Source organism: Anabrus simplex, chromosome 4 (genome assembly GCF_040414725.1).
Source record: "Anabrus simplex isolate iqAnaSimp1 chromosome 4, ASM4041472v1, whole genome shotgun sequence".
In the NCBI taxonomy this organism is placed as follows: Eukaryota; Metazoa; Arthropoda; class Insecta; order Orthoptera; family Tettigoniidae; genus Anabrus; species Anabrus simplex.
The window spans coordinates 222,027,041-222,050,282 of record NC_090268.1 but is presented as its reverse complement, the minus strand read 5'-3'; the positions used below and the strand labels follow the sequence as shown (position 1 = coordinate 222,050,282).

The following is a 23,242-nucleotide window of genomic DNA, read 5'->3' as shown; positions in this document are numbered from 1 at the left end:
CTGACATCTCCTTTCCATTTCCAGATGGGAATCGTAACATTGGTAAGCCAGCTAGAAGGGGCACAGTCTTCATCAATGATCTTGTTGAATAGGTCTGCCAGGAACGTAGCTGCTTGTGGTCCAAGCATCTTCCACACCTCTGATGGAAGCTCATCTGGTCTAGTTGCCTTTCCGTTTTTCATTTTCTTAATCTATATAATCTTTTATTTTTACACAAATAGGAAATAAAACAACACATTTTAGGCACTAAAACTCGATACTGCACTCAATTTTACATACTAAAACTAGCTGTGGGTACTTTTTTGAATATTTACCTTGAAGATTTGTATTACCTGTTAATTACGTGTGAAGTTGGTTTTTAGATTTCTTTATTGGAACGTTGATTGATATTTTACAAAATATTTAGTAGTATTAGAGTTACTCCAATGTGTTTAATTTTTAGATTATTTTGTTTTGAGGTCATGATTGGGACAAGTTGGTGGAGGAAGAATGGTACAAGGACAGGATGAGATGGAGGAGGGTCATATACCACACCCCGGAAACTGGAGATGGTTTAGGATGATGATGATGTTTTGCGTTAAAATTTTTTCTTGTGACGGCTTATATATTCTGGTAAATAGGTGATCCTTTCAGATAAATAATGGTGTCGAGACAGAGGATGAACAGAAGCAGAGATAGAGCCGATCCCTGATGAACGCCAACTTGAATGTGAAATGGTGCAGACATCGGACAGAGCTGGTGGCATTCCGATACAGAAGCTGGAATGGGGAAAAGACCTGCAGGAAGACCTAAAACCCGATGGATGGACATGATCAAGGTTGATCTAGTTGCCAGAGGATGGATAGTGGATGATGTTCTCCATGACAAGTTGTGTATGGACAGGAAGAAGTGGAAGAGGCTCATTAACAGTACCCAGGAAACTGGAACTGTACAATGCTGATGATGAATAAAAATAAGTAATAATTGTATACATTTACACATCGCACTATAGAAACAAAGATTGATCAAAATGGCGACCAGTGCTTAGTAGCGTGTGTTTCAGTCTCCAGGTTTATCAGTGATTTGAAGGTGTAAGATCGGCATTTACGTGTGGAACTTTCAACTAAGTGATATATAAAACTACCGTGCTGCGAACAGCCAGTTCAAAGTGTATCACAAGTAATTAAGAACATAATCCTTCTTGTAAACAGCCATGCCAGGGAAAGGAAAGGTAGTAACAACGGACAGCCCAGTGAAGCGCGCCCTACAGGAAGCTCTGAGAGACAAGGAAACACTCGTCACATTAGCAAACATCATACAAGACCAGGTAGCCAGGGCCGTTATAGACCAACTTAAAGGTACGATAGATTTTAATACGAAAGTAATCGAGGAGATGAGGGAAGCGCTCGAAGCCAGAGACAAGACAATATCAGACCTCAGGGAGCAGCTCAAAACTAAAACTGATGCTCTCGAACAATATCAGCGGCGGCAATCACTGCGTGTGTTTGGGGTGCGGGAATCGAGTGGTGAGAACACGGATAAAATTGTCATTGAGCTAGTTGACAGTATTGGAGTACATTTAACGCACGAGGACATAGACAGAAGTCACAGGGTAGGCAAGATGAGTACAGATAAGCCGCGTCCGATAATAGTGAAGTTCGTGTCGTACCGCAAATGGAACGAACTATTTAAATCTAAAAAGAAACTGAAAGGAACGGGCAAAACAATTAGAGAAGACCTTACGTCAATCAGGATGAAACTGTTGCAAGAAGCGATCACTAGATTTTCTGTGTCCAATTGTTGGACAATAGACGGTACGATTATTGTGAAACACAATGGTGTGAAATATTGTGTGTATCGAGCCGAGTGGAATTGGACAGGATCAAATAAACCGACAGACTGAAACTAACATGACACTACACATTTTACAGTTTTAACTAACTTAGACACTAGACTTTTAATTACTAGACTATAATTACTATTCAAACTATTACTTTTAGATTATATCTTCATTAGATTTACATATAATAACTAGGCAAGATAGTGTACAGGTTGGCAACTCAAAGCGAGAGTGCTGAACATGCTTCTATTTTCGGCAAGGTTACTGGTGGTCAGCTGAGCGGAATCTCCGCTCCCATACCTACACAGCCCCCTAGTACTAATCCGCTTACAAATGCTTTTAACAACTTTCCAAATTCCTTACAGGTAGTACATGCTAACGTTCAAAGTCTAATTCCTCACTTCCACGAACTCCGTAACATTATTGCTAATGTCAACCCTCACATCGTCATGAACGGAGAAACCTGGATGAAACCGTGGTTGTCAGATTCTCTTGTCCACCTCGAAAATTATACCTTGATCCGAAATGATCGCACAGGTAAAGCCGGCGGCGGAGTAGCTATGTATATTAGGAACGACCTAAAATATAAAATAATTTACAAAACAACTAGTGAATACTGCGCAAGGCCCAAGTTCATGTTCATTGAAATTGAGGCTTTAGGTGTAAAGTGCTTACTGAGTGTTGTGTATCGCCCACCAAAGATTGGATACATCACCGACCTTGAAGACATCTTACTTGACCTCCTACCCAGGTATAAGCATGTTTTATTACTAGGAGACCTCAATACTGACATACTTAACGGCAAAATGACTGAGACTAAACAACTAATCAACATATTTAAATCTTGTAACATGACGATTTTGCCACTTAAACCAACACATCACACAGCCACGTCACATACATTACTGGACTTAATTGTGACGAATAACCCTGACAGAGTACTGACCCACGGGCAAATGTCTGCTTGCGGACTATCCAATCACGACTTAATTTATTTAGCTTATTCACTTAAATGCCCCAAGTACAGACCTAAATTAATTACATTTCGAGATCTAAAACGTATAAATAACGAAGCCCTATTAGAAGATGCTGCAAACATACCTTGGCATAATGTCCATATTTTAGATAATATAGATGATATAGTGGAGTTCTTAAACACACAACTGCTAGCTCTTCTTAATAAACACGCGCCAAAACGCACTGCTCGTGTAACACGCCCTGCGGCTCCATGGATGACGCAGGAAATACGAGACTTAATGACAGAGAGAGACAAAGCTTTCAGAAAATTTAAAACTAGCCAAATACCAAACGATTTTGACCTGTACAAGACCCTTCGTAACAGAACCACACAGGCCGTAAGGAATGCTAAAATAAGACACTCACACAACATTTTGCTAACCCGCAACACGACAACAATCTGGAAAACCGTTAAAAAAATGGGCATAGGCGGAAATAAAATACATACTGCTGACGTTAAAATATCACTGGATGATTTAAACCAATACTTTACTACAAGACCCGTTAACATTGACAAGACAACAAAAGAACGGACGATTAACAAAATTCTACACAATGGCAATACTAACAATGGAGGAGAACAGTTATATTTTTCCCTCGTAACTCCTGCAGAAGTGAGACAAATTGCACGATCAATAAAGACAACTGCGACAGGATGTGACGAGATTGTTCCACAGTTACTGTTAAAAACTCTAGATGTAATCCTACCAACTCTAACCCACATCATAAATACCTCACTGACAACCGGCATATTCCCTTCCCTTTGGAAATATGCAATTGTTCGCCCACTCCCCAAGACCAACAATCCCGTGGAACCCAAAGACTTTCGATCCATTTGCATTTTACCATTTCTGTCCAAAATTTTGGAGAAAGTAGTTCACAGACAAATAACCGCATATTTAAATAACAATATGCTTCTTGACAAATACCAGTCTGGTTTTAGAAGCAATCATAGCACAACTACTGCACTGCTTAAAGTTACAAATGACATAGGAGTAGCTATGGATAAGGGAGAAGTTACTGTTTTAACTCTTCTAGACCTTAGTAAGGCCTTTGACTGCGTTGACACGGACATACTAATAGCAAAATTACGTGCTCTTAATTTCTCACAAAGCACACTATCCTGGATGTATTCGTATCTCTCTGATCGCCGGCAGTGTGTATCTACAAGTGAAAATTTCTCTTCATAGCAATCTGTAGAGACTGGAATACAACAGGGGTCAGCGCTAGCGCCACTCCTATTTTCGATCTTCATTTCAGGACTAACGCAAGTAATTAAACATTGTCAATATCATGTGTACGCAGATGACATACAGATATATACACATGCTTATCCTCGTGACTTACCGACTGCAATAAATAATATGAACGACGACCTAGGAAGAATATGTAGGTGGACCGATGACCATGCACTAAAAATCAATGCCCAAAAATCGCAGTGTATTCTTTTAGCTACCCAAAAAACCCACGCACGACTTACAGACATCCATACCCACTCAGTAACATTAAGAGGCACTCAGTTACAATTCAAAGACACAGTTAAAATCTTAGGTATGATAATGGATAAAAACCTTAGTTGGAACGATCATGTAACAGGTATATGTCAGCGAGTGTTTTATTCCTTACATTCCCTTAAAAAACTCAGAGATTTACTCCCCCAAAATGTAAGAAAACTGCTTATCCAAAGTATGGTAATGCCAATATTCGACTACTGTGACGTAGTATACAGTAACCTGAATGCCTCACTTTCCATCAAGCTCCAAAAGGCACATAACGCATGCGTTCGATTTATTTCAGATATACCAAGGTTTAGCCATATTTCTCCCGCATTTGCTAGGCTTTCATGGCTATGCTTAAGAGAGCGACGAAATTTACGCACTCTTTCCCTGTTACATCGTATACTGAACCTTAACACACCTGAATACCTTGCCACACAATTCCATTACCTAGCATCACCTTCTAGTATTCCTACCAGATCATCATCCACCGCAGTACTAAGCATTCCCATTCACCGCTCAACTGGCTACAGTAGATCATTTATAGTCGCCGCCAGCCGAATTTGGAATTCCCTACCTGCTGAAATTAGGAGCGTGTCAAACCACCTCCGCTTTAAGAAACTCTGTCAAACCTGGTTAATAAATAATAATGATTTCTTATAACATAGTAGGATTAGATCATAGCTAAGTATTAGATTAATTAAAACATTTAATTGCTACCTTAAGATATTAAACTGTAGATAATTTAGTGTATATTCAACTCTTCATGTAGGTGTATGTATGGTCGGACAGAATAGCAGGCTTCATAGCCTGAGTCCCGCCATATAAAACAAGACAATAAATAAAATAAATAAAATAAATATGGTGTACACGATTGTCATTGGGATAGTCGCCGATCAGCCTAGCTACCCTGATAACTGTGGATTCAACACTAATTTCAGTCCTGGACATTTTCTTTTTACCCCTACCGAGGGAGTTGACTGTGATGTTACGGTCATGCAGCTGTAAGCATGCATTCAGGAGATACTGGGTTTGAACCCCTCTGTTGGCAGCACCGAAGATGGTTTTCTGTAGTTTCCCATTTTAACACCGGGCCACAGCCGCTTCCTTTCCACTCCTAGCCCTTTCCTATCCCATCATCGCCATAAGACTTATCTGTGTCGATGCAACGTAAAGCAACTTAAAAAGGAAAAAAAATCATTCCTTCTCAACTCTCATGCCAGTGGGGGCTGAACTCGAGTGTTACTATTCATCTCAGTGACCCTGGTCGTTATTGAGTATTTTTACAAGTCATGTGCTCCCTTAGATGTGCTAGGAGTATCTTACTCAGACAGTTTTTTTTTTTTTCTAATTATTTGTTAGTAAGTCGTGTGTACCAGTTTGGTTGAGAGCTATTCTGGAACATACACACACATCCATAATTTTGGTCATTTTTGGAATTTTTTTTTTTCACTCCTTCTCACTTGCATGCCATTGGAAATATTTGATGTAGCATATTACGTGAAGAGGCCATGGGCTAGACTAAGAGCAAGTTCTGTTGAGGATAATTCTTCTATTCTCAGCCTGGTAAATAAGAAAAGCAACACTTGGGTGCTGTTCACAATCATTATTGTAATAAGAGTATGGAAATGTGGATCCAGAAACAATAAGTATATCAGCAGATTAATGCTACCTTTGAGTTTAAAATGCTTAAACAGAATCTCTCCTTTACACTCATATATATGCCTACTTTGAACATCAGGCCTGTATTCCAGAACCCTTGAGCTAACATTGCCATGGCTACTGCCAGTCATTTCTTCATCCCTTTCCTTCTGTGGGGGTAGTGTGGTGCCAATATCTCAAAAATGTTGGTTTTAGGGCCTGAAATGTGCTTTTCCTTGTCCCTCTTACTTAAGGACTGAATTTTTTGCTTCACATTATGAGGGCTAAAAATGAGCTTTGTCTTGTCTTTGTACAAAAAAATCTATATTTTGTCTACATTAGCCTATACCAATGTGCCAAAGGGCCTAAATCTAGGGAGGGTTGTCCTAAAAGGTAAATGTACAAAATTTGGTTGAGATTGGTGAAATGGTATCGATTTATATTCGGTACAGACACAGACATTCTGCTCTATATAGATAGCGGTGAAAGTTTCTTTTGTTTCAAATTTATTTGCTATTTGAGTGTGAGTGCAGCAGGCCGCATAGGCATTTCACCAACATTAGTTCAGCTGGAGTTGTTTTTGTCGGATGTTCAAAGTAAACTGCTACGCTTTCCAGCTTTACAAGAAGTTTTCTAGCTGTACAGTTGCCTCCTCTTGAGTCATTACTACTTCTGGTGGAATACCACTTTCATTTTCACGTTCACCGTCGGTGGCTTCATTACCTGTAGCAGAGATGGCAAAAAAAATTTCATCCAACATTGTGCCTTAGCCAACACCAATGTAATTTCCTAGTTAGGCATTAACATCACTATCAGCTGCACCTGGGCAATCAGGAATGCTTGTAGATGACTTAAGAAAGTTGGAGAGGTTGACAACTACAAAAACTTCATCAGAAGAATCAGTAACATATCAGTTTCAAACGTGTTATTCAAAAGGACGTGCATATCTTCATGTTTAAAAATACCCAGCTGGATAAGTCAAAATCTCGATTAATGAGTGTCAGATCAATGAGTTTCTTGTGTGATACATTGAAATAGGATTGATGTTGAGTGTAAATGAGCTTAATATGACTTCCTTCTTCTTTTCAAACAATTTACTAGCATATTAAAAATCTAGCATTCCAGCATGTTTTTAGAAGAAGGTTAAGCACATTTTGAGAGAAAGTGTTGGTTCATGTTTCAGAATTCACAAGGAACCTGCTGCCCATTATGAATCTGCTTCTTGTCGCAAGTTCCTCAATGGCCGCACGGAGACTATTCGTTCTTGCTCCAGCGAGTCGGTGGCATTTGCTAAGGCAATGCTGGACAGTTCCAAATCAGATCAAGATAAGGTTGCAGCTTTGAGGACTGCCATCAGTGGTCATAAGGAGTACAGTTTGCAGGTTGGACTAGGCTACAAATAGATGTATATTTTTAAGAAGGGTTCTTCAAAAAATATAAAAGGCATGTTCAAAAAAACTCTTGGGGTCTAGGTAGCTTCTATATTAATAAAATGCTCCCAGTGCAGTTAGGCATTTTGGGGGATCATACGCAGTTCTGCATGTGATTTCAGTTTGATCTCTTCATTCGACAGAAATCGTTGTCCTTTCTGGGTAAATTACAGTTTGGAGAACAGTAAATAGTCCACCAGGGTTAGATCAGGTCAGTAGGGTGGATGAGGAAGCACATGAATACCGTATTTCACGGCATAATCGTCGCACTTTTTATACCAAAAATTTCGAAAAAAATTGTAGGGTGCGACCATTATACGATGAATATTTAATACCAATATTTGTATTACTCAAAAAATGTATTTATAACTAAATTGTATTTGATACAAATTTAAGATGCACGTAATACTCGCGTTTATACATCAAAATAATTAAAATAGTCTAAAACAAAATTCATAATTTTTCGCAACAATTCGGCGAACGTTTTTCCAACCTGAAAATAAAAATGAACGTATTAAGTTAATTTGTCATTAATTTGAGTATTAAAGTTAAAATATTACACTTGCAAAAAATTATCGCTTTGTTGTGAAATGCGGACTTACCGGTACGCAATTTATTCCAAATCTTCGGTGTCGCTATCGCAGGTTTCGCTATCTGATGCGCCATCCTCGCCTCTGTTAATACCAGTATCAGATTCTTCGTCTCCCTGCCACACTGCGTCATCTTCGGAACCGTCTAGTGCATTCGAAATCCCAGTCCTTTTGAAGCTCTTGGAGACTAGTTCAGGTGGTATAAGATCCCAACTCTTCTTCACCCACGAGCATAACAAGTCCAAGGGTGGACGTCTGATATTTCCGGTGGGCGTCAATTGCTGATCGCCGCTCATCATCCACTCGTTGTAAAATCGACGTAAGTGGTCTTTAAAGGGTTTATTAACACATACGTCTAGTGGCTGCAAAGCAGATGTTAGGCCACCAGGAATGACTATCTGTCGTGTCTTATTTGTAGTGAGAATTTGCTTCACTTCGTTCACGAGGTGACCTCGGAAACTATCTGAAACAAGCAGAGCTGGTTGTTTCAGTAGTGCACCAGGTCTTCTATTCCACACAGTTTTAACCCAGTCCAGCATGAGTTCTCCGTCCATCCAACCCTTTGGTTGCACTCGTACATGAATTCCACGGGGAAACTGTATATTCTTAGGCATCGTTTTCCTCTTGAAAATGATGTAAGGCGGCAACTTTCTCCCGTCAGCTGTAATGGCTAGCATTGCCGTGCATCGCAACTTCTCACTACCGCTGGTTTTCATTAATACACTCCGTGATCCTTTTAGCGCAATAGTGCTGTTGCGAGGCATATCAAAAAAGATTGGAGTCCGATCGGCATTACCGATTTGAGAAAGCAAGTACGAAGTTTCCTTGCGCAAACGTATGACAAATCGGTGAAAATTTACAATCTTGTCCGTGTAATCAGCAGGCAACTTTTGGCTTAGTGTTGTTCTCCTTTGCACTGACAGATTGTGTCGTCGCATGAACCCCTTAATCCACCCACGAGTCGCCTTAAACTGAGTTACTGGTATGTTGTGTTTGCGACCCCCTGTCCCTTAATTTGTAACATTTCAAATGATACACTGCAGCCATTGTTACGTATTTCACTGACGTACCTAAACACTTCTTCGTCAATTATAGGAAACTTCCCTGTTTTAGGACCTCTAAACGCGCGTCTAGAAGGCTTTGTGCTTTTTAGCTTGTTTTTTTACTTTCCGCCAGTCACGCACCAACTTTTCACTCGCAGAAAATTTTCTTTCTGCAGCTCTGTTCCCGTGCTGTTCAGCGAAGGCAATTACGCTTAGCTTGAAGCCCGCAGAATAGTTTCTATATTTACCCATAATCGCTTATAAATGCTTCACACGTTAATGTTTTGCTATATAAATGACTTTCCGTAATTGTTCACTATTAAAACAAATTATTTCTGCAAACACCCAAAACACAAATTAAAAACTTAAATTCTCACGCACACATGTCTACAGTAATCACGTAAATCTGAAACAAATAAATGCATCTGTGATCTGTCCATTCCAGAGCAGCCAATACTGTTAGGCAGCAAGGAAGCATGCAACAATTTCAGTTTAGCTCGTTGGTTGCGACACACTACTGCGCTTGCGCAAAGCTCGCAAACCGGAGCTAGCGCGGTGTAAATCTACTGTATAGTTGACTGTATTCCGAGACGTCAGTAACAAACATTCATTTTTTTCAATTTCTTTTAAACATACGGTAATTAGGTTAATATTTCTTCCCAGTTATTGATGATTTTACATTACGTTACTGACGAGTTTATAAAATAAAACTTTAATAGCAGTGGATAATAATTATCTTGACTGTTGGATAAAAGTTTTCATCCCATGCCCGGACACTTATGACGTAGTAGTAAGATAAGAGTCTAGCGATGACAACTGAGACATCGTAAATAATTCGGCTGAATAATTCAGTGGAAATCTGCGTTATCGTCTTGGATTTCACTTCGTGCGCAATAACACAGGAGCCGGCCCCATGGTGTAGGGGTAGCGTGCTTGCCTCTTACACGGAGGCCTCGGGTTCAATTCACGACCGGGTCAGGGAATTTTACCTGTATCTGAGGGCTGGTTCGGGGTCCATTCAACCTACCTAGCCGGTATTTCCTGGCGACGTTGCCGATAAGCGATAACTTACAGCCTTACGTATTTCAAATGGGAACTCATAATATGTAGGTGGTGAATAAATAGTACACTGTCTCGCGACCACGTTGTCAAACTGCCGATAGTCTACCGGTAAGCCATGCGTCGTACATATACCGGTATTATTTATTTATACGTTGTGCAACATGTCGCAAACGTGACTCTGTTGCCAAATTGCCCATAATCCATACACGTATTTAAATTGCGCATTCATGTGCAACTTACGTTGCAGTTCCATTTACCTTTTAACCAGATTAGTGAACAAAATTTGGACGTGCGACGATTATGTAATTAAAGGTTTAAAGTCCGATTTTTGTATTGAAAATAAAGGATGCGACGATTACGCGGTGGCGACGATTATGCTGTGAAATACGGTAGATAACGATTTGTTAGCTGACACGTTGTGGTGTAGGCTCCAGTAGTTGCATCTCTCTTCTCCAGATATTTTCTCTCAAACATTTCAGCATTTGGCTTTCGGTAAGATATATGTATGTTTATACAGTAGAACCTTGATTATACGTTCCCGGAAACTACGTTTTCCCATATTATTCGTTCAAATTACGTGGTCCTGCAAGGATCCTAATTAAATCACGTTGTAAAAATCCTGTATTATCCGTTTCTCGAAGAAACGATTTCCCGGATCAACTGTCCAGAAATTTCAGTCCCATCAATGCTAAATCCTCGATCACGCATTTTCCAAGAAACTGTATCTTACGAAAGGACGGCTATGGCACGGATCTTGGTGTTGACGTCCCGTCATTGTGGTAATTTGAAGAAGTACCGGTACTGTACTGGAAAAGCGATCAGAGGTGAACTTGCATAAGGGATCATCTTAGCATCGCATTCGGGTAGTATTGTTTAGAGAATCTTCAGAAATCATGAAGTAGAGAGTGTCCTCGACAATTGGAAGCAGACAGAGCACATTCCGACAGCTCTATTTGAAGACGGAATGAATTTAGTCAAATGTTCGTACTTGCAAAACGTCTACATAATGTCCAGGGTTAGATGTTCATTTTTTTTTTTTTTCGAGTGTGTCGCCGAACAAGTTCTTGGCATTTCCCTCAGGGCACTGTATAGTCGCTGGACTTTCAAGCAGGAATCGAAACTGCTCCTTCTTAAGTAACACAAATTTAGTATTTTAATATTATCGAATACGATTGTTATCGAGACCAGAACAGATGTTGCACCTTACATATGTACATAAAGCCATGGGAGGTTTTGGGATTGCCTATTACTGTTTTGGTCCTAATATAAGACTGGGAATTTAGGAACATAATCGTGTGAAGTTGACTAGCGTGGTGCATATTTGTCTTGTGGTAGCCCCATTATACATACTGAAAAAGTCGTGAAATCACTTACTAATGAAGACGATACCTGGGAAGTGTATGTTGAAACTCGCACCTTTGAGTTTCAACTCGAGTTGATCAAAGTGTTGTTGCATTTAAGATGACGGTCAAAGTCATTTCTCTTGCACATGGCCAAGTTTAACCTCCAAATTCATGGTTGAAGAGTGTGACCAGAAAACAATATTTAACCCACTGGTCCGAAATATAAGGCTTCAGCTGACATTTGCTTTAGAAAGTGTGTGATCTTCAATAATGCACTGATACTTTTATGTGGCCCAACTGCAAACATTTTTATATGCGTTTTTATTTAATAAGCCCCAGCGGAAAAGGTTTTCATATTTGTTCTCTCATCTTTTACACGCCTTTTAATACTCTCATTGCATCTTTAAAATGGTAGATAGCCTATATCTTTCACTGTACACGTGCATACACAACGTAAAATGCATGCCTGTCGGATAAAGAAAAACATATTAAGTGTTTATATAATCGTGTTGGATAGTTTTTATTCATGTGTCCAATAGTACGTTTTCTCGCTTAACATATTATCTTTCCTTGTAACCTACAGAAACACCTAACGAGGTTTCACTAAATAATCTAACCTACGATATCAGTCATCCACTCTGCGCCGTATTTTGAGATTGGAACTAAAAGGGCAGTGAAAGCAATGACCAAAGGTAAAGCAAGTGGAAAAGACAAATTCAATGATGATATGATTAAGGCAGCAGGAAGAATTGGACTACAATGGCTATACTGAGCCCTCAGTGCCATATGGAAGGATGAAAGGATACCTGATACAAAGAAGCATTGTTCTATTGTTCAAAAAAGGAAATAGGGATTAATGTGAAAATTATAGAGCTATAACCCTATTATCACATGGGCTAAAAATAATGGAGGAAGTCACAGACAAAAGACTGAGGGATATAACAGAAACACAGTTAGAGGAAGAACAATATGGCTTTAGACTGAATAGATCAACAGTAGACTTGGTATATACAGTGTGAACAATAATGGAAAAATATCTAGAAAGGAACAAGGAAATCATCTTCGTATTTTTGGATTTGAGAAAAGCTTATGATACAGTTAAGAGAAAACATGTATGGGAATGCCTACTGAAAAGGAATGTACCAAAATCATTAATTAACAAGATAAAAATGTTGTATCATGAGAGTAAAAGCAGGTACAAGTGGGGAATGGTGACTCTGAAACATTTTATACAAAAAAAAAAAAAAAAAAAAAAAAAAAGAGGTCTCGAGCAAGGAAGTGCACTGTCGCCATTATTGTTTATTATATTGATGGATGAAATCATAAAATGTCTAAAACAGAGTATCAGTAGTGATGAAATGAATGCTTTGGTATTTGCAGATGATATGGTGATTTGGGGAAAGGGAGAGAAGCAAGTACAAAGGAGACTGGACATTTGGAATGAAAATCTGAAGAAGGTTTGGAATGGTAATTAGTAAAAAGAAAACTGTAGTCATGCACTGTGGGAAAGAGAAAAAGAGAAGCCAAGTGAATTTACACGGAGAACGGTTAGAGAATGTAGAACAGTTTACATATCTGGGTAGCATTATCCATGGAAGCAATGATATCAACCCTGAAATTAATAACAGGTAAAACATTTTATCATCAAGTCAGAGAGCTTTAATGGGATGACAAAGTATCCAAGAGAACGAAATTGACATTATATAAACGGTATTTTATACCAATTGTAATTTACGGACTAGAAATGCTGGTAAACAATAAGACACATGATAATAAGATCCAAGCAGTAGAAATGAAATTTTTAAGAACATCAGTTAAAAAGACAAGAAGAGATAGAATAGAAGTACAATAGATACAGAAAGCAAGACTGAGATGGTTTGGACATGTAAAAAGAATGGGAAAGGAATGGGTAGCAAGAAGGGAATTAGAAAGAGAAGTTAAGGGAAAGAGACCAGTTGCAAGAGCGAGAAGAAGTTTGATGGATCAGATTTGGAAGGACATTAGAGAAGCTGGATTGAATGTGGTGGAAGTAATGGAGCAGGAAATGTGGAATGACAGAAAGGAGTGGAGGAGGCTCATTCACCATACCCGGGCGACTGGAGTGGGACATTGATAATGATGACGATGAATGAGATTGGTTTGAATATTGATCTTTCCAAGTCAGTATGTATCAATATTGTTCAAGGTAAGCTCATTGGTGAAAATATTGCAACTTACAGAGGAACTGTCTAGAGTATCTCTCTGGGAGAATCAAATATTTTGAAGTGAATTTTGAGAGTGTTACCACCTTCAACTCTCAAGCTTCAATGATTAATCTAAGAAACAAGCTAGAATCTCTGTCATCTTCACCTCGTTTGCAAACTAATAAAAATTTCAGTATTCTACTGTAAATACCTCAGTTTGTCCATCTCTTGTTTACCAGTTCCAAACAATTTCCTCCAAGCAAATTCCTGTAAAATTCCTCAAAGATTCAGATAAAAACGATTAGATGATGATGATGCTTGTTGTTTAAAGGGGCCTAACAGCGAAGGACATCGGCCCAAAACGATTAGATGCACATTGAAAGAAATCTTAAAAGTTCTTGCTGATATGGTGGACACCATGCTATACAGTCCTAGAATATTCAAGGGACTAGGGCTATTTCATTCATAAGGGCCTTATTTTTTGGTGAAATAAAACTGCTGATTTCGGTGTTAAAACTGACATTATTTCAGTGGGTATTTCGTGAAATAAACTGCCAAACTGATCGATGTTTCTTGCGAAATCTTCCATATAGTACCGTATGGGGTAAATTAACTAGTTTTTGGTAAGGGTTTTAAAAGTGAACACTTATAATGTTTCCTTGTTATACAATCTTAAAACAACCAAATATACAAAATTTTGTAGAAATAAATATTCAAATCACTGATACCTCGAAGTAAAGTTAGGTGGTCTGCCCTGTAATATGAATTTATACATAGCCTGCATATTTTTTATACGTTGAATTACTTTTCTCCAAAGTACAAACTAGCATGGTTTCAACATTATCAGCAGGCAGAGTTGTGTGATGGTCGGAAAGTATCTTTGTGTAAGCAAAGAATCCCCTCTCACTGTCCACATTAGACGCCAGAAATCATAATGCTTTGATGCAAATTCACTGTGGTCTTCTATCAAACCTCCTAAAACTTCGCTAACAATGTATTCTTTCATCTCCTCTACCAAATGTGCTTTCAATGCATTTTCAAAGCCATACAGCCGTGGAAGATGTTCATGGATACGCTGGTGCTCCCCGGCCAGCTAAAACAGTTAAGGAGCTGGCTTTCTGAGCCGAAGTTGGCAGATTCGATCTTGTCTCTGTCTGGTGCTCAAATACGTTAGCCCCGTGTCACTAGTTTTACTGGCTCGTAAAAGATCTCCTGCAGGACAACATTCCGGCATCTCCGAAAATTGTAACAGTTGTTAGTGGGACGTAATAACAATAACATTATTACTACTAAACCAAGCGATTTATTTACAATATGCCTACCAATACCATCATATTTTAACAATGACGGAATTATTTATCTTTCCTTTTATATTCATCCACTTCCTCATGCCACGATTATCCTATTTTTCTAGAGGAATGTTGGCTTGCATGAATGATTTTGTTGTGTCTACTACAAATTGATCTCTATCTCTTTTAAATTTCTTTGCGATGTGTGAAGTATCATCGATTGTTATTTTCCGCTTAGAATTATATTCATTTGCTTCATTCTTCTTCCTTGTGTGTGTTCATGATCCTCTGCAGTGTTTATCGCATGAGTCTTTTCGTTTTCATGTAATACAGACATTACAGTATTTACATATTAGAATGTTTCTTGCAGCATCAAATACATAGAATGCCTCACTGTTGTTTTCCTCGAGCTTCGAAAAACCTATTTTGACTTTAGTTTTCAGCATTTTTATACTTAAATGCTGGACATTTGCCAACAACAACAAAAAAAAAAAAGATTCATAAGTAGCCAACTCTTACTGTGCACTGCTGTATCTACGACAGTTCTTGTTAAGTCCTGTACGCCATTTGCCGTGATTGATAACAGATATCGATTTTTATAGATTGCCTTCGAGATCGCGGAACTGAATACACATACTTCCGATACACAGTGCTATCAAGCAACTGAGAAGGAAACTGCAATAGTCAGGTTGTCATAAGGATTTAAACGTAGCTCTTCCGCTAGTATTTTATATATTTCGTACAAAGTTGGGTATATTTCGTGATTATTTGCCAAATTCGCGCAATAAATAAAATTTCCCGATATTTCGCGAGTTCATTTTGCTAAAATACAGTAATTTCAGTACCAAGAAGGTCATATCAAGACAAGAACGAAGATATTAAAAAATTCATCCGTATCGCTCTTACCAAAAAGTACGGCCCCTATCCATTCATATTGGAGGCTGTTCTTCAATGCATTAATGTCCGTAGAATAATCTTGAATTCCAGAAATCCTTAAATACTAAATACAAGGGAACGATAAAATGAAAGCTTCAACTGTTTGAAAAGGCTTCATCTAACACCAGTTGAATACAAAGGATGGTTGTTTTTAGATCCCCGGAAAGTAAGAACCAAGTTGAGAGAAGTTGAATTTAGTAAGAGGTGTGACCTCCCACAGAAAGGGAAAGGAGTTACCCTTTTTAGTCAACACCTACCAGCCAATCAGTGGGTTAGTCGCCTTCAAGGATTATCTGGTAGCGAATGGCGTGATGCCTTGAAAATGACAGGCAATGAAGCAGCTATACAAGCTATTCCAGGGCAGGATCATGAACACTTAACTGTTGTCGGCACTGCTACAACGAGGTAGAAACTCTTGCTCGCATCTGCTGTTACTGCTCACATGGAGAAGCTGTACGAAATACTAGGCATCATAAAATACGATCTGCCATTGCTTAAGCATTAAGGGACTCAGGCTTTATAGTCTTCAAGGAGATTCACGGTCTCTCTGTTACAGGCAGCACCCATTGACTTGACATGATAGCCTTCAAAGACCACCAAAATAGATCCGACGATCAGATTTGAGACGTTCGAAACACATCCCATGAGGGAAAGAAAACAACATACGAACCAACCATCCCATTCTATCAACAAGAATACCAGTTGGATTAATGGCTGGTCCTGGAGGAACCCTTCCTCTCTTTTTCTTCAAATTCTACAAATCCTTTAACCTTGCTCAGGCATTAATAAGAGAAGTTGCAGTGACTGTCTTGAAATATTCTATCCAAATCCTGAAGAACCATATCTCCCAAACTTTTAAGGCAACAACATATGTGAAATGAGCTTCCCAACCCCATTATGTAATCAACTCGCAATTTCTTTTAATTGCAGAAGGAAGGGAGGATGTCCATGGAGCTAATCTACAACGGAAAAAGGGGAACAAGTAACCATGTAATTCAGATGACCTGAACAGACTCTGCAATTGGTGAACCAAAATTAGATAATGCAAGCAACAGTAAATTGCAGTAACATTAACACGAGAGAGGTCGCGCCCGTGGCAGTTTGCCGCACTTTTTAAATATTTGTTAATAATTTCTTTGCTAGCCGCTGTAGGGCTTTGGGTGCTCATTTCATCCCTCCTTTCCGCCTGACGTTGATTATCGCCAGTGTATTGCCTGCTGCGTTCCGGAGTAGTTTAAGTTTTCTTTCACTCTCCATCTGCCGCTGCAAAAAGTTTTCGTGCGATCCCTCGCGTAGTGCATTCTTACATGACTGCATTTCCAAGAATGTTTCTTAAGTAGACTTCATGAGGTTTATGGTCGCTTTCAGTGAAGTGTGGTGCTGTAGTTTTATCTTGAATTGTGACCAAATCATTCATTGAAATGTACAAATGGAAACGTTGAGGCAATTTGCTCGTGCACGACCTCTCACGCTCTTTAAAAACTCTCGTAACTTTACCAGATTTTGCAAAAAATTTCATCAATTTTTTATATTGAGAAAATATTTTTACTGGGTAATTATGTTAGTACTAGTTGAAAGGCAGTTAAACAGGGTACATATTTATATTTTTATCAGAGCATTCACTGCAAAAGGAAAACAGCAGCTCATTAAAATATTAAGAGCGAGCAATTTGCCTTCGTGCGACCTCTTGCGTGTTAAATTCTAAATTCTCTTCTAGCTTAAAGGAACTTTTCCGATTCATCTCATTTTTTTAAAATAAATTAATTTGACTTTATAATGCGTTAATTTTTCTCAGAGCGATACTTAATGGTTAATTATTTTGTATCCCACCCCTGTGATTTATGTACGAGTCTCTATGACATTCAGTATAAATGTTGCGGTACAGTCTTTTTTTTATATACTGCAAAGCTGGCGCCCAGTCAAAACATAGAGAAATGGGAAACCATGGACTGTGATAATTGTTTCTTTTTGCGTGGCATTTTGCAGGCAAGCCACACATATTTTATATTTATATTCAAGTGTCCCCAGCAAATAACATTCATCTCCCAAGCGTGGAGCTGAGGTGCATAGACAAGTTACAAGGTTAAGTGATCTTTGCATGAGCACTTTACCTCGTACCGCAATCACCAGGTCATCTGCGTATCCTTGTGTATAAAAACCTTGTTCGTTGAGCATAGCTATGATTTTGTTCACCACGAGGTTCCACAGCAAAGGAGAAAGACCTCCTCCCTGAGCACAGCCTCGAGTGTCCCCAACTGTCAGCGTTTCTTCAAACAGGGTTGCTTTTATCTTCCTTCCGTCTAACATGGATTCAATCCATTTGACGATGGTTTCACTCACCTTGCACTTTTCCAATGCTTTAATCATAGAGTCATAGGTTGTATTGCTGAAGGCTCCTTCCATATCTAGAAATGCTGCCAGTGTAATTTCTTTATATTCTAGGCTTTTCTCTAGTTTACAAACCAACTGGTAGAGTGTTACTTCAGTGGATCTGCCAGGTCTATATGCAAACTGATTTTCATGTAACGTCTTCAAATTTATGATATAGTTGAAAAATATGACGCCTGATATCCGTTCTGCATTTACAGCACACCATACACCAATTTTCTGGTCATGTAAAGGAACTTCTTGAATTAATAGTGGATTTTCAGTGGATTGTTTTGTGGAGAAACATTACCACTCAAATGAAACCATGTCTCATCCAAGAAAATTATTAAATGTGGGTCAGCAATGCCCTCAACAATATTTTGCAACATCCAATTACAGAAATTTACTCTGGCTTCATCATCACAGGGTCATAATTGGTGGACGATATAAGTAACAATATTTTAGTAGCCCTATGCACTGAGGATTTTGTGATATTGACTTGTGCAACTGTTGAACAGATTTAGTGGGAGAAGGTAAGAATTATGTGTTAATTTTGTCTATTTTTTCTTCCGATAGAACCTACAGCATTAAGTGATCCTGTTGTTCTTAATTTATTCACGAGACATCTGTTTCTCTACCTGGAATTGGAACCCCGGGAAATCTCTCCTGAAATTGCTTACACACCTATCTACATCACTCAGTTGTTATATATGTGTCATACATGAAAACTCTTTGATCAAGCGTGAATTTCATTGGCATTTCAATGGTGTAATAATGCAATTAATCTAATTCTACTGTAATTTAGCCACACGTGCTCTTGCAACAAACTTATCACTTCACAGCTTCTCACGACACACAAACTCAAGGAACTGACTGCCTTGTGACTATATTATATTAGCATGAGGTTATGAATACACCGTTCGGAGTCTGCATGTGCAATGTCGACTGCCGGCCCTGCTGGGAGTGGGACACGCAGTATAATAATATTTTCCAAATCGCTAATCTCGTTTTAAAACATAACATCAGAATAGCTTTTAAAACAAATAATACTAATAGCCATTTATTTTATAATGCACATAGCATTGTCCATACTAGTAAAAGCTTCATATACAGTATATTGGTCAGACAGGAAGGAACTTTGCAGTCTGCTATCAGGAACATACTAATGCAGCTAAACATAATAAATACTCTGGCTCAGATGGGTACTAAATATTTTATTTATTTCAAGAATTCTTTGTCAATACAGGCTCTAAATATGAAGTGTATTTCACATAATGGATAGCTGTCGCATCATGGCTAGTTCTTTGTTGAAAACTCTCACTGTATATGGTTATCTCATTCGCCTCTAATATCTGTTTCAGGCTGTCAACGGACTGGGAGTAGACAGACATCTTCTAGGATTGAAACTTATAGGAATTGAGAATGGTATGGATGTGCCTAAGTTGTTCCTGGATGCCGGTTTTATTCGTAGTTCACACATGAGAATTTCCTCAAGCCAGGTGAGTCCCTTCACCTAATTGAAGTTCCTTTGTTTTATTTTTGTACAGATATCTACGTCCATAATTGGAGTTTTATTATTGCTAGAAACATCCCGAGCCAGATTCTTGAGGTAGGGAACACTGCAAGCAACACTGCGACTGTGTGTACCACCTTATTTAGCTTAAATAAACAGTAGAGACCAAACCAAGCAGTAGACAGTGCACCCTCTTCGGGCAGCCACACAGGCTTGTATTCTTGCATGTAGCCAATTATACAGGTGACAAATATCATCCTATGGTAAATTGTTCCAAGCCTAGGTTAGAAGCTGGCCTTACACACTGGGTCAGACATAACCCCATCATTCCCCACAGAAGAGAGGTCTGAGGATCGTGATGACCAGGGCAGTTGTCGAACATGTCACGAAGAACATGTCACATAATAGAAAGTGTATGTGAATAGCATTATCCTGCTAAAACCTTCCTAATGGGAATTATTGACCCACACCACGTGGGTCCATATGTGAGGGATCAACATTGCATACTTGCATGAAAGCAGAACCAGCTCCCATCACTAAATGCAACAGAATGCCACTCCATTCTCCAGGCGATCCTTGCCCACGACTACAGGAGACATGCACGACAATGTTGTGACAGAAGAGGAAGCTGTTTTCATAGTCTTGCTGAAAGTACAGTGAAACTTTGTTAGTACGTTCCTCATTAAGACGATTTTTCCCTTAGTACGTCGTAAATTATAAGTACGGATTCCCATTATGTCTGTATAAAAATACCTCACTTATTATGTCTTGAATTTTCACTATTACTGCTTAGTCGTTATCAGCAGCAGTTACCGTATTTACTCCTGTATTAGACCCTCTCGCATATTATACCCTCCCTGGCTTTTTGAGACAAAGAAAATGAAAAAAATAAATCTCGCATACAAGACCCCCAACGTAATTCGTCAGAGAACAACAACGATGCGATGCATCTCTTTTTCATAGTTAAGAAATGTCCGCCTCTATAGCGTAGGCGTACTGCAGCTCTGATAACGTCGCACAAATAGGTTATGAGTTTTGTGTCTGACTCCCGCAATGCAAGCCTGAATCAGTCGTGTTATAATATCTGTTTTTTGTAGTTAAGATGTTCACCAGCATAATGGTTAGCACAATTAGCTGCCTTATTCCAACATACCGGTCTCAAAAACCTTAAAGAAATCGAGGATAATTTTCAGAAACATAGTAAATAGTAACGTAGTAAATTAAGCACACAGCAAATTGAAGAGTTCTTAAACATTTTAGAATTTTTAACTTCTAACAATTACTTCACTTTTAATGGTAAAATCTATAAGCAAGATTGTCTTCCTATGGGCTTCCCAGCTTCAGGGATAATAGGCAGGACCTAGGGAAAGTTTTCATTCCCCTCCCCGAAGGGGAGGGGCGGGCCACCTAGAAGGTAACGCCTTCTCTCTGGCCAGGAGATTTGGCGGGTTTGGGGGAGTGACGGAGTTGAAAGAGAGGTGGGGAAGGGGGAGGTTTCTATCTGTGAAGGAGCTGGGAGGGGGTCCCAACTTCTTGGCTAAGTGCTTTATTGATTTTCCAAGTTTGTACATTTGAGTTTGGTTTTACATTGTTGTATTATTTTACATATGGATTTGTACAATAGATTAACTGTTGGTATTTTGAGATTTGTAATTGAAAGTATATCCATCACCCTCCCTTTTTTAAAAACCCTATTGGGGAGTTATTAGGATATTTACAACACATATTTTGCGGTATATAAAGGTTTTTTTACAATATTTACTGTATTTGTAATGGGTTATGTGTTGTTTACAGTATTTACAGTTGGCTGTGTGTTTTTATAATTATAATATACACAATCAGAATTAAAAAGGTTCAACCTATTCAATACAAAATGTGTTGTACAAGGTGTTGAATAGGTTGAACCTTTTTAATTCTGATTGTGAATCTCAGTTCAATACGGGAAAATGAAGTTCTTAACTTATAATTATAATATACACAAAGTTTTGATTTGTGTCTGTTACACTATTTACAGTTTGTTACATTTTGTTTACAATATTTATATGTTTTTGTAAGGCTGATTATTTATATATAGTACACTTTAATTTCCATTCTTGTCTTGTTTTGTTGAAGGTACACTGCTTCTGAAACATAAGTTACATATATTAGTACAAAGTTTTTATTTATATCTGCTGTTTGGTGGAGAGGAAGAGTTCGGAGAGGGCTCACTGGGCATTACTTGGGGAGGGTTGGGGTTGGGGGTTTCTATGGAGTTACGGGAGTTCGGGTGATGGGTTGGGTGTCACAGCTTACTTTTCCTATGTGTCACCCCCATCGGGTGGGGGGGCAGGGGCCGGAAGAGGTGGTATGGTGTTTGGGTGAAGTGGGGGTTGGGAGGGGGGTTTATTATTATTATTATTAAAGCGTCTTTATTGTGGCGAAGTTAGGGCTCCCGGCCCTTTCTTACACTTAACCACTTCATGTATATACAATGTATATTTTACATAAAATTTAAACATATGAAATCTTTACAACCTAAAGTATAACTAAAGCAACTTAAGTATCACTAACTAAACTAAGGTGAGTAAAGTATAACTAAATTATATACAGGAACACATTGCAATAAACAACCATATTCACTCTCATTCATGCATCCCATTCACACTCAAGAAAGACTGGAAGTGCTTAAAAGATGACGCTGGCAAAGGATTTTAAATTTTGTCTTAGATTTAGTGTAGGAGTAGGTTGAGGGATGGGTTATCGTGGTCTAGGGCTCAGTGGTGGGATCATTGGGGTTGCACTAGTACGTAGGAGTCAAGGGGCGGGGAGGGGCCCGGGACCAACGGAATGGATTGTGGGCTATGCTTATACTAGGGTTTCGAGACGGGTGAAGTGGAAGTGGGTGTTCAGTCCGGAGTGGGAGGTTTGGAAGTGGACATTCAGGGTTTGGTTGGCCGCTACCTGGAGTTGAGCTAGGACCAGTGGTCGATGGTATGGGTGGATGTTCATGAGGGAAATAGTTACGAATCGGATTATGTCCTCAAGGGATGGGGGAGGAAAGATGGATTGGGTGGGGGAATCTATGGTTCGGAATGGGGCTACTAATTCAGGGTGGTTTTCAGGTGGCTGTGGGCGGGCTTTGCATTTAAGGGAGTGTGGGGTGGGGTTCACCACAGGTGTTGCATTTTGGTGGGAGCTGGGCGTTGGGGCATTGGGAGGTGGAGTGTGGTTGTGAGCAGTGGCTGCACACTGGTCTTTCGACGGTGCAGTGTGCCATGTCATGGTCGTTATAGGTTAGGTACAGCTCACACCTAATGGGTTGGGGGGGCTGGTGCGCAGGAGGGTTCCATCCGATGATGGTGTCTGAAAATAGATACCCCGTTGGCCAATACTCTGTCCACGTCCTGGGAGGTAGGAAGGAGAAACCTAACCATGTAGATGGGCCCCGAGTTATTCCTTATTCGAAAGGTCTTCTGTACTGGAATGCCCTCCTCATTTAACTCCTGAACTATAACATCGTCAGGAATGTCGGGG

The 23,242-nt window shown here is 39.2% G+C and overlaps 1 protein-coding gene across 5 annotated transcripts in view; it reads left to right on the top strand.

Annotated features, from left to right (window-relative positions):
- The window catches only part of LOC136871792 (carnitine O-acetyltransferase), a 219,798-nt gene that overhangs the window by 176,411 nt on the left and 20,145 nt on the right, over positions 1–23,242 (top strand). For all 5 annotated transcript variants that reach the window (XM_067145382.2, XM_067145385.2, XM_067145384.2 and 2 more), the window contains exons 12-13: positions 7,157–7,355; positions 19,578–19,715. In XM_067145382.2, the coding sequence (XP_067001483.2) occupies positions 7,157–7,355; positions 19,578–19,715 (337 nt within the window). The remainder of the gene's footprint in view (positions 1–7,156; positions 7,356–19,577; positions 19,716–23,242) is intronic.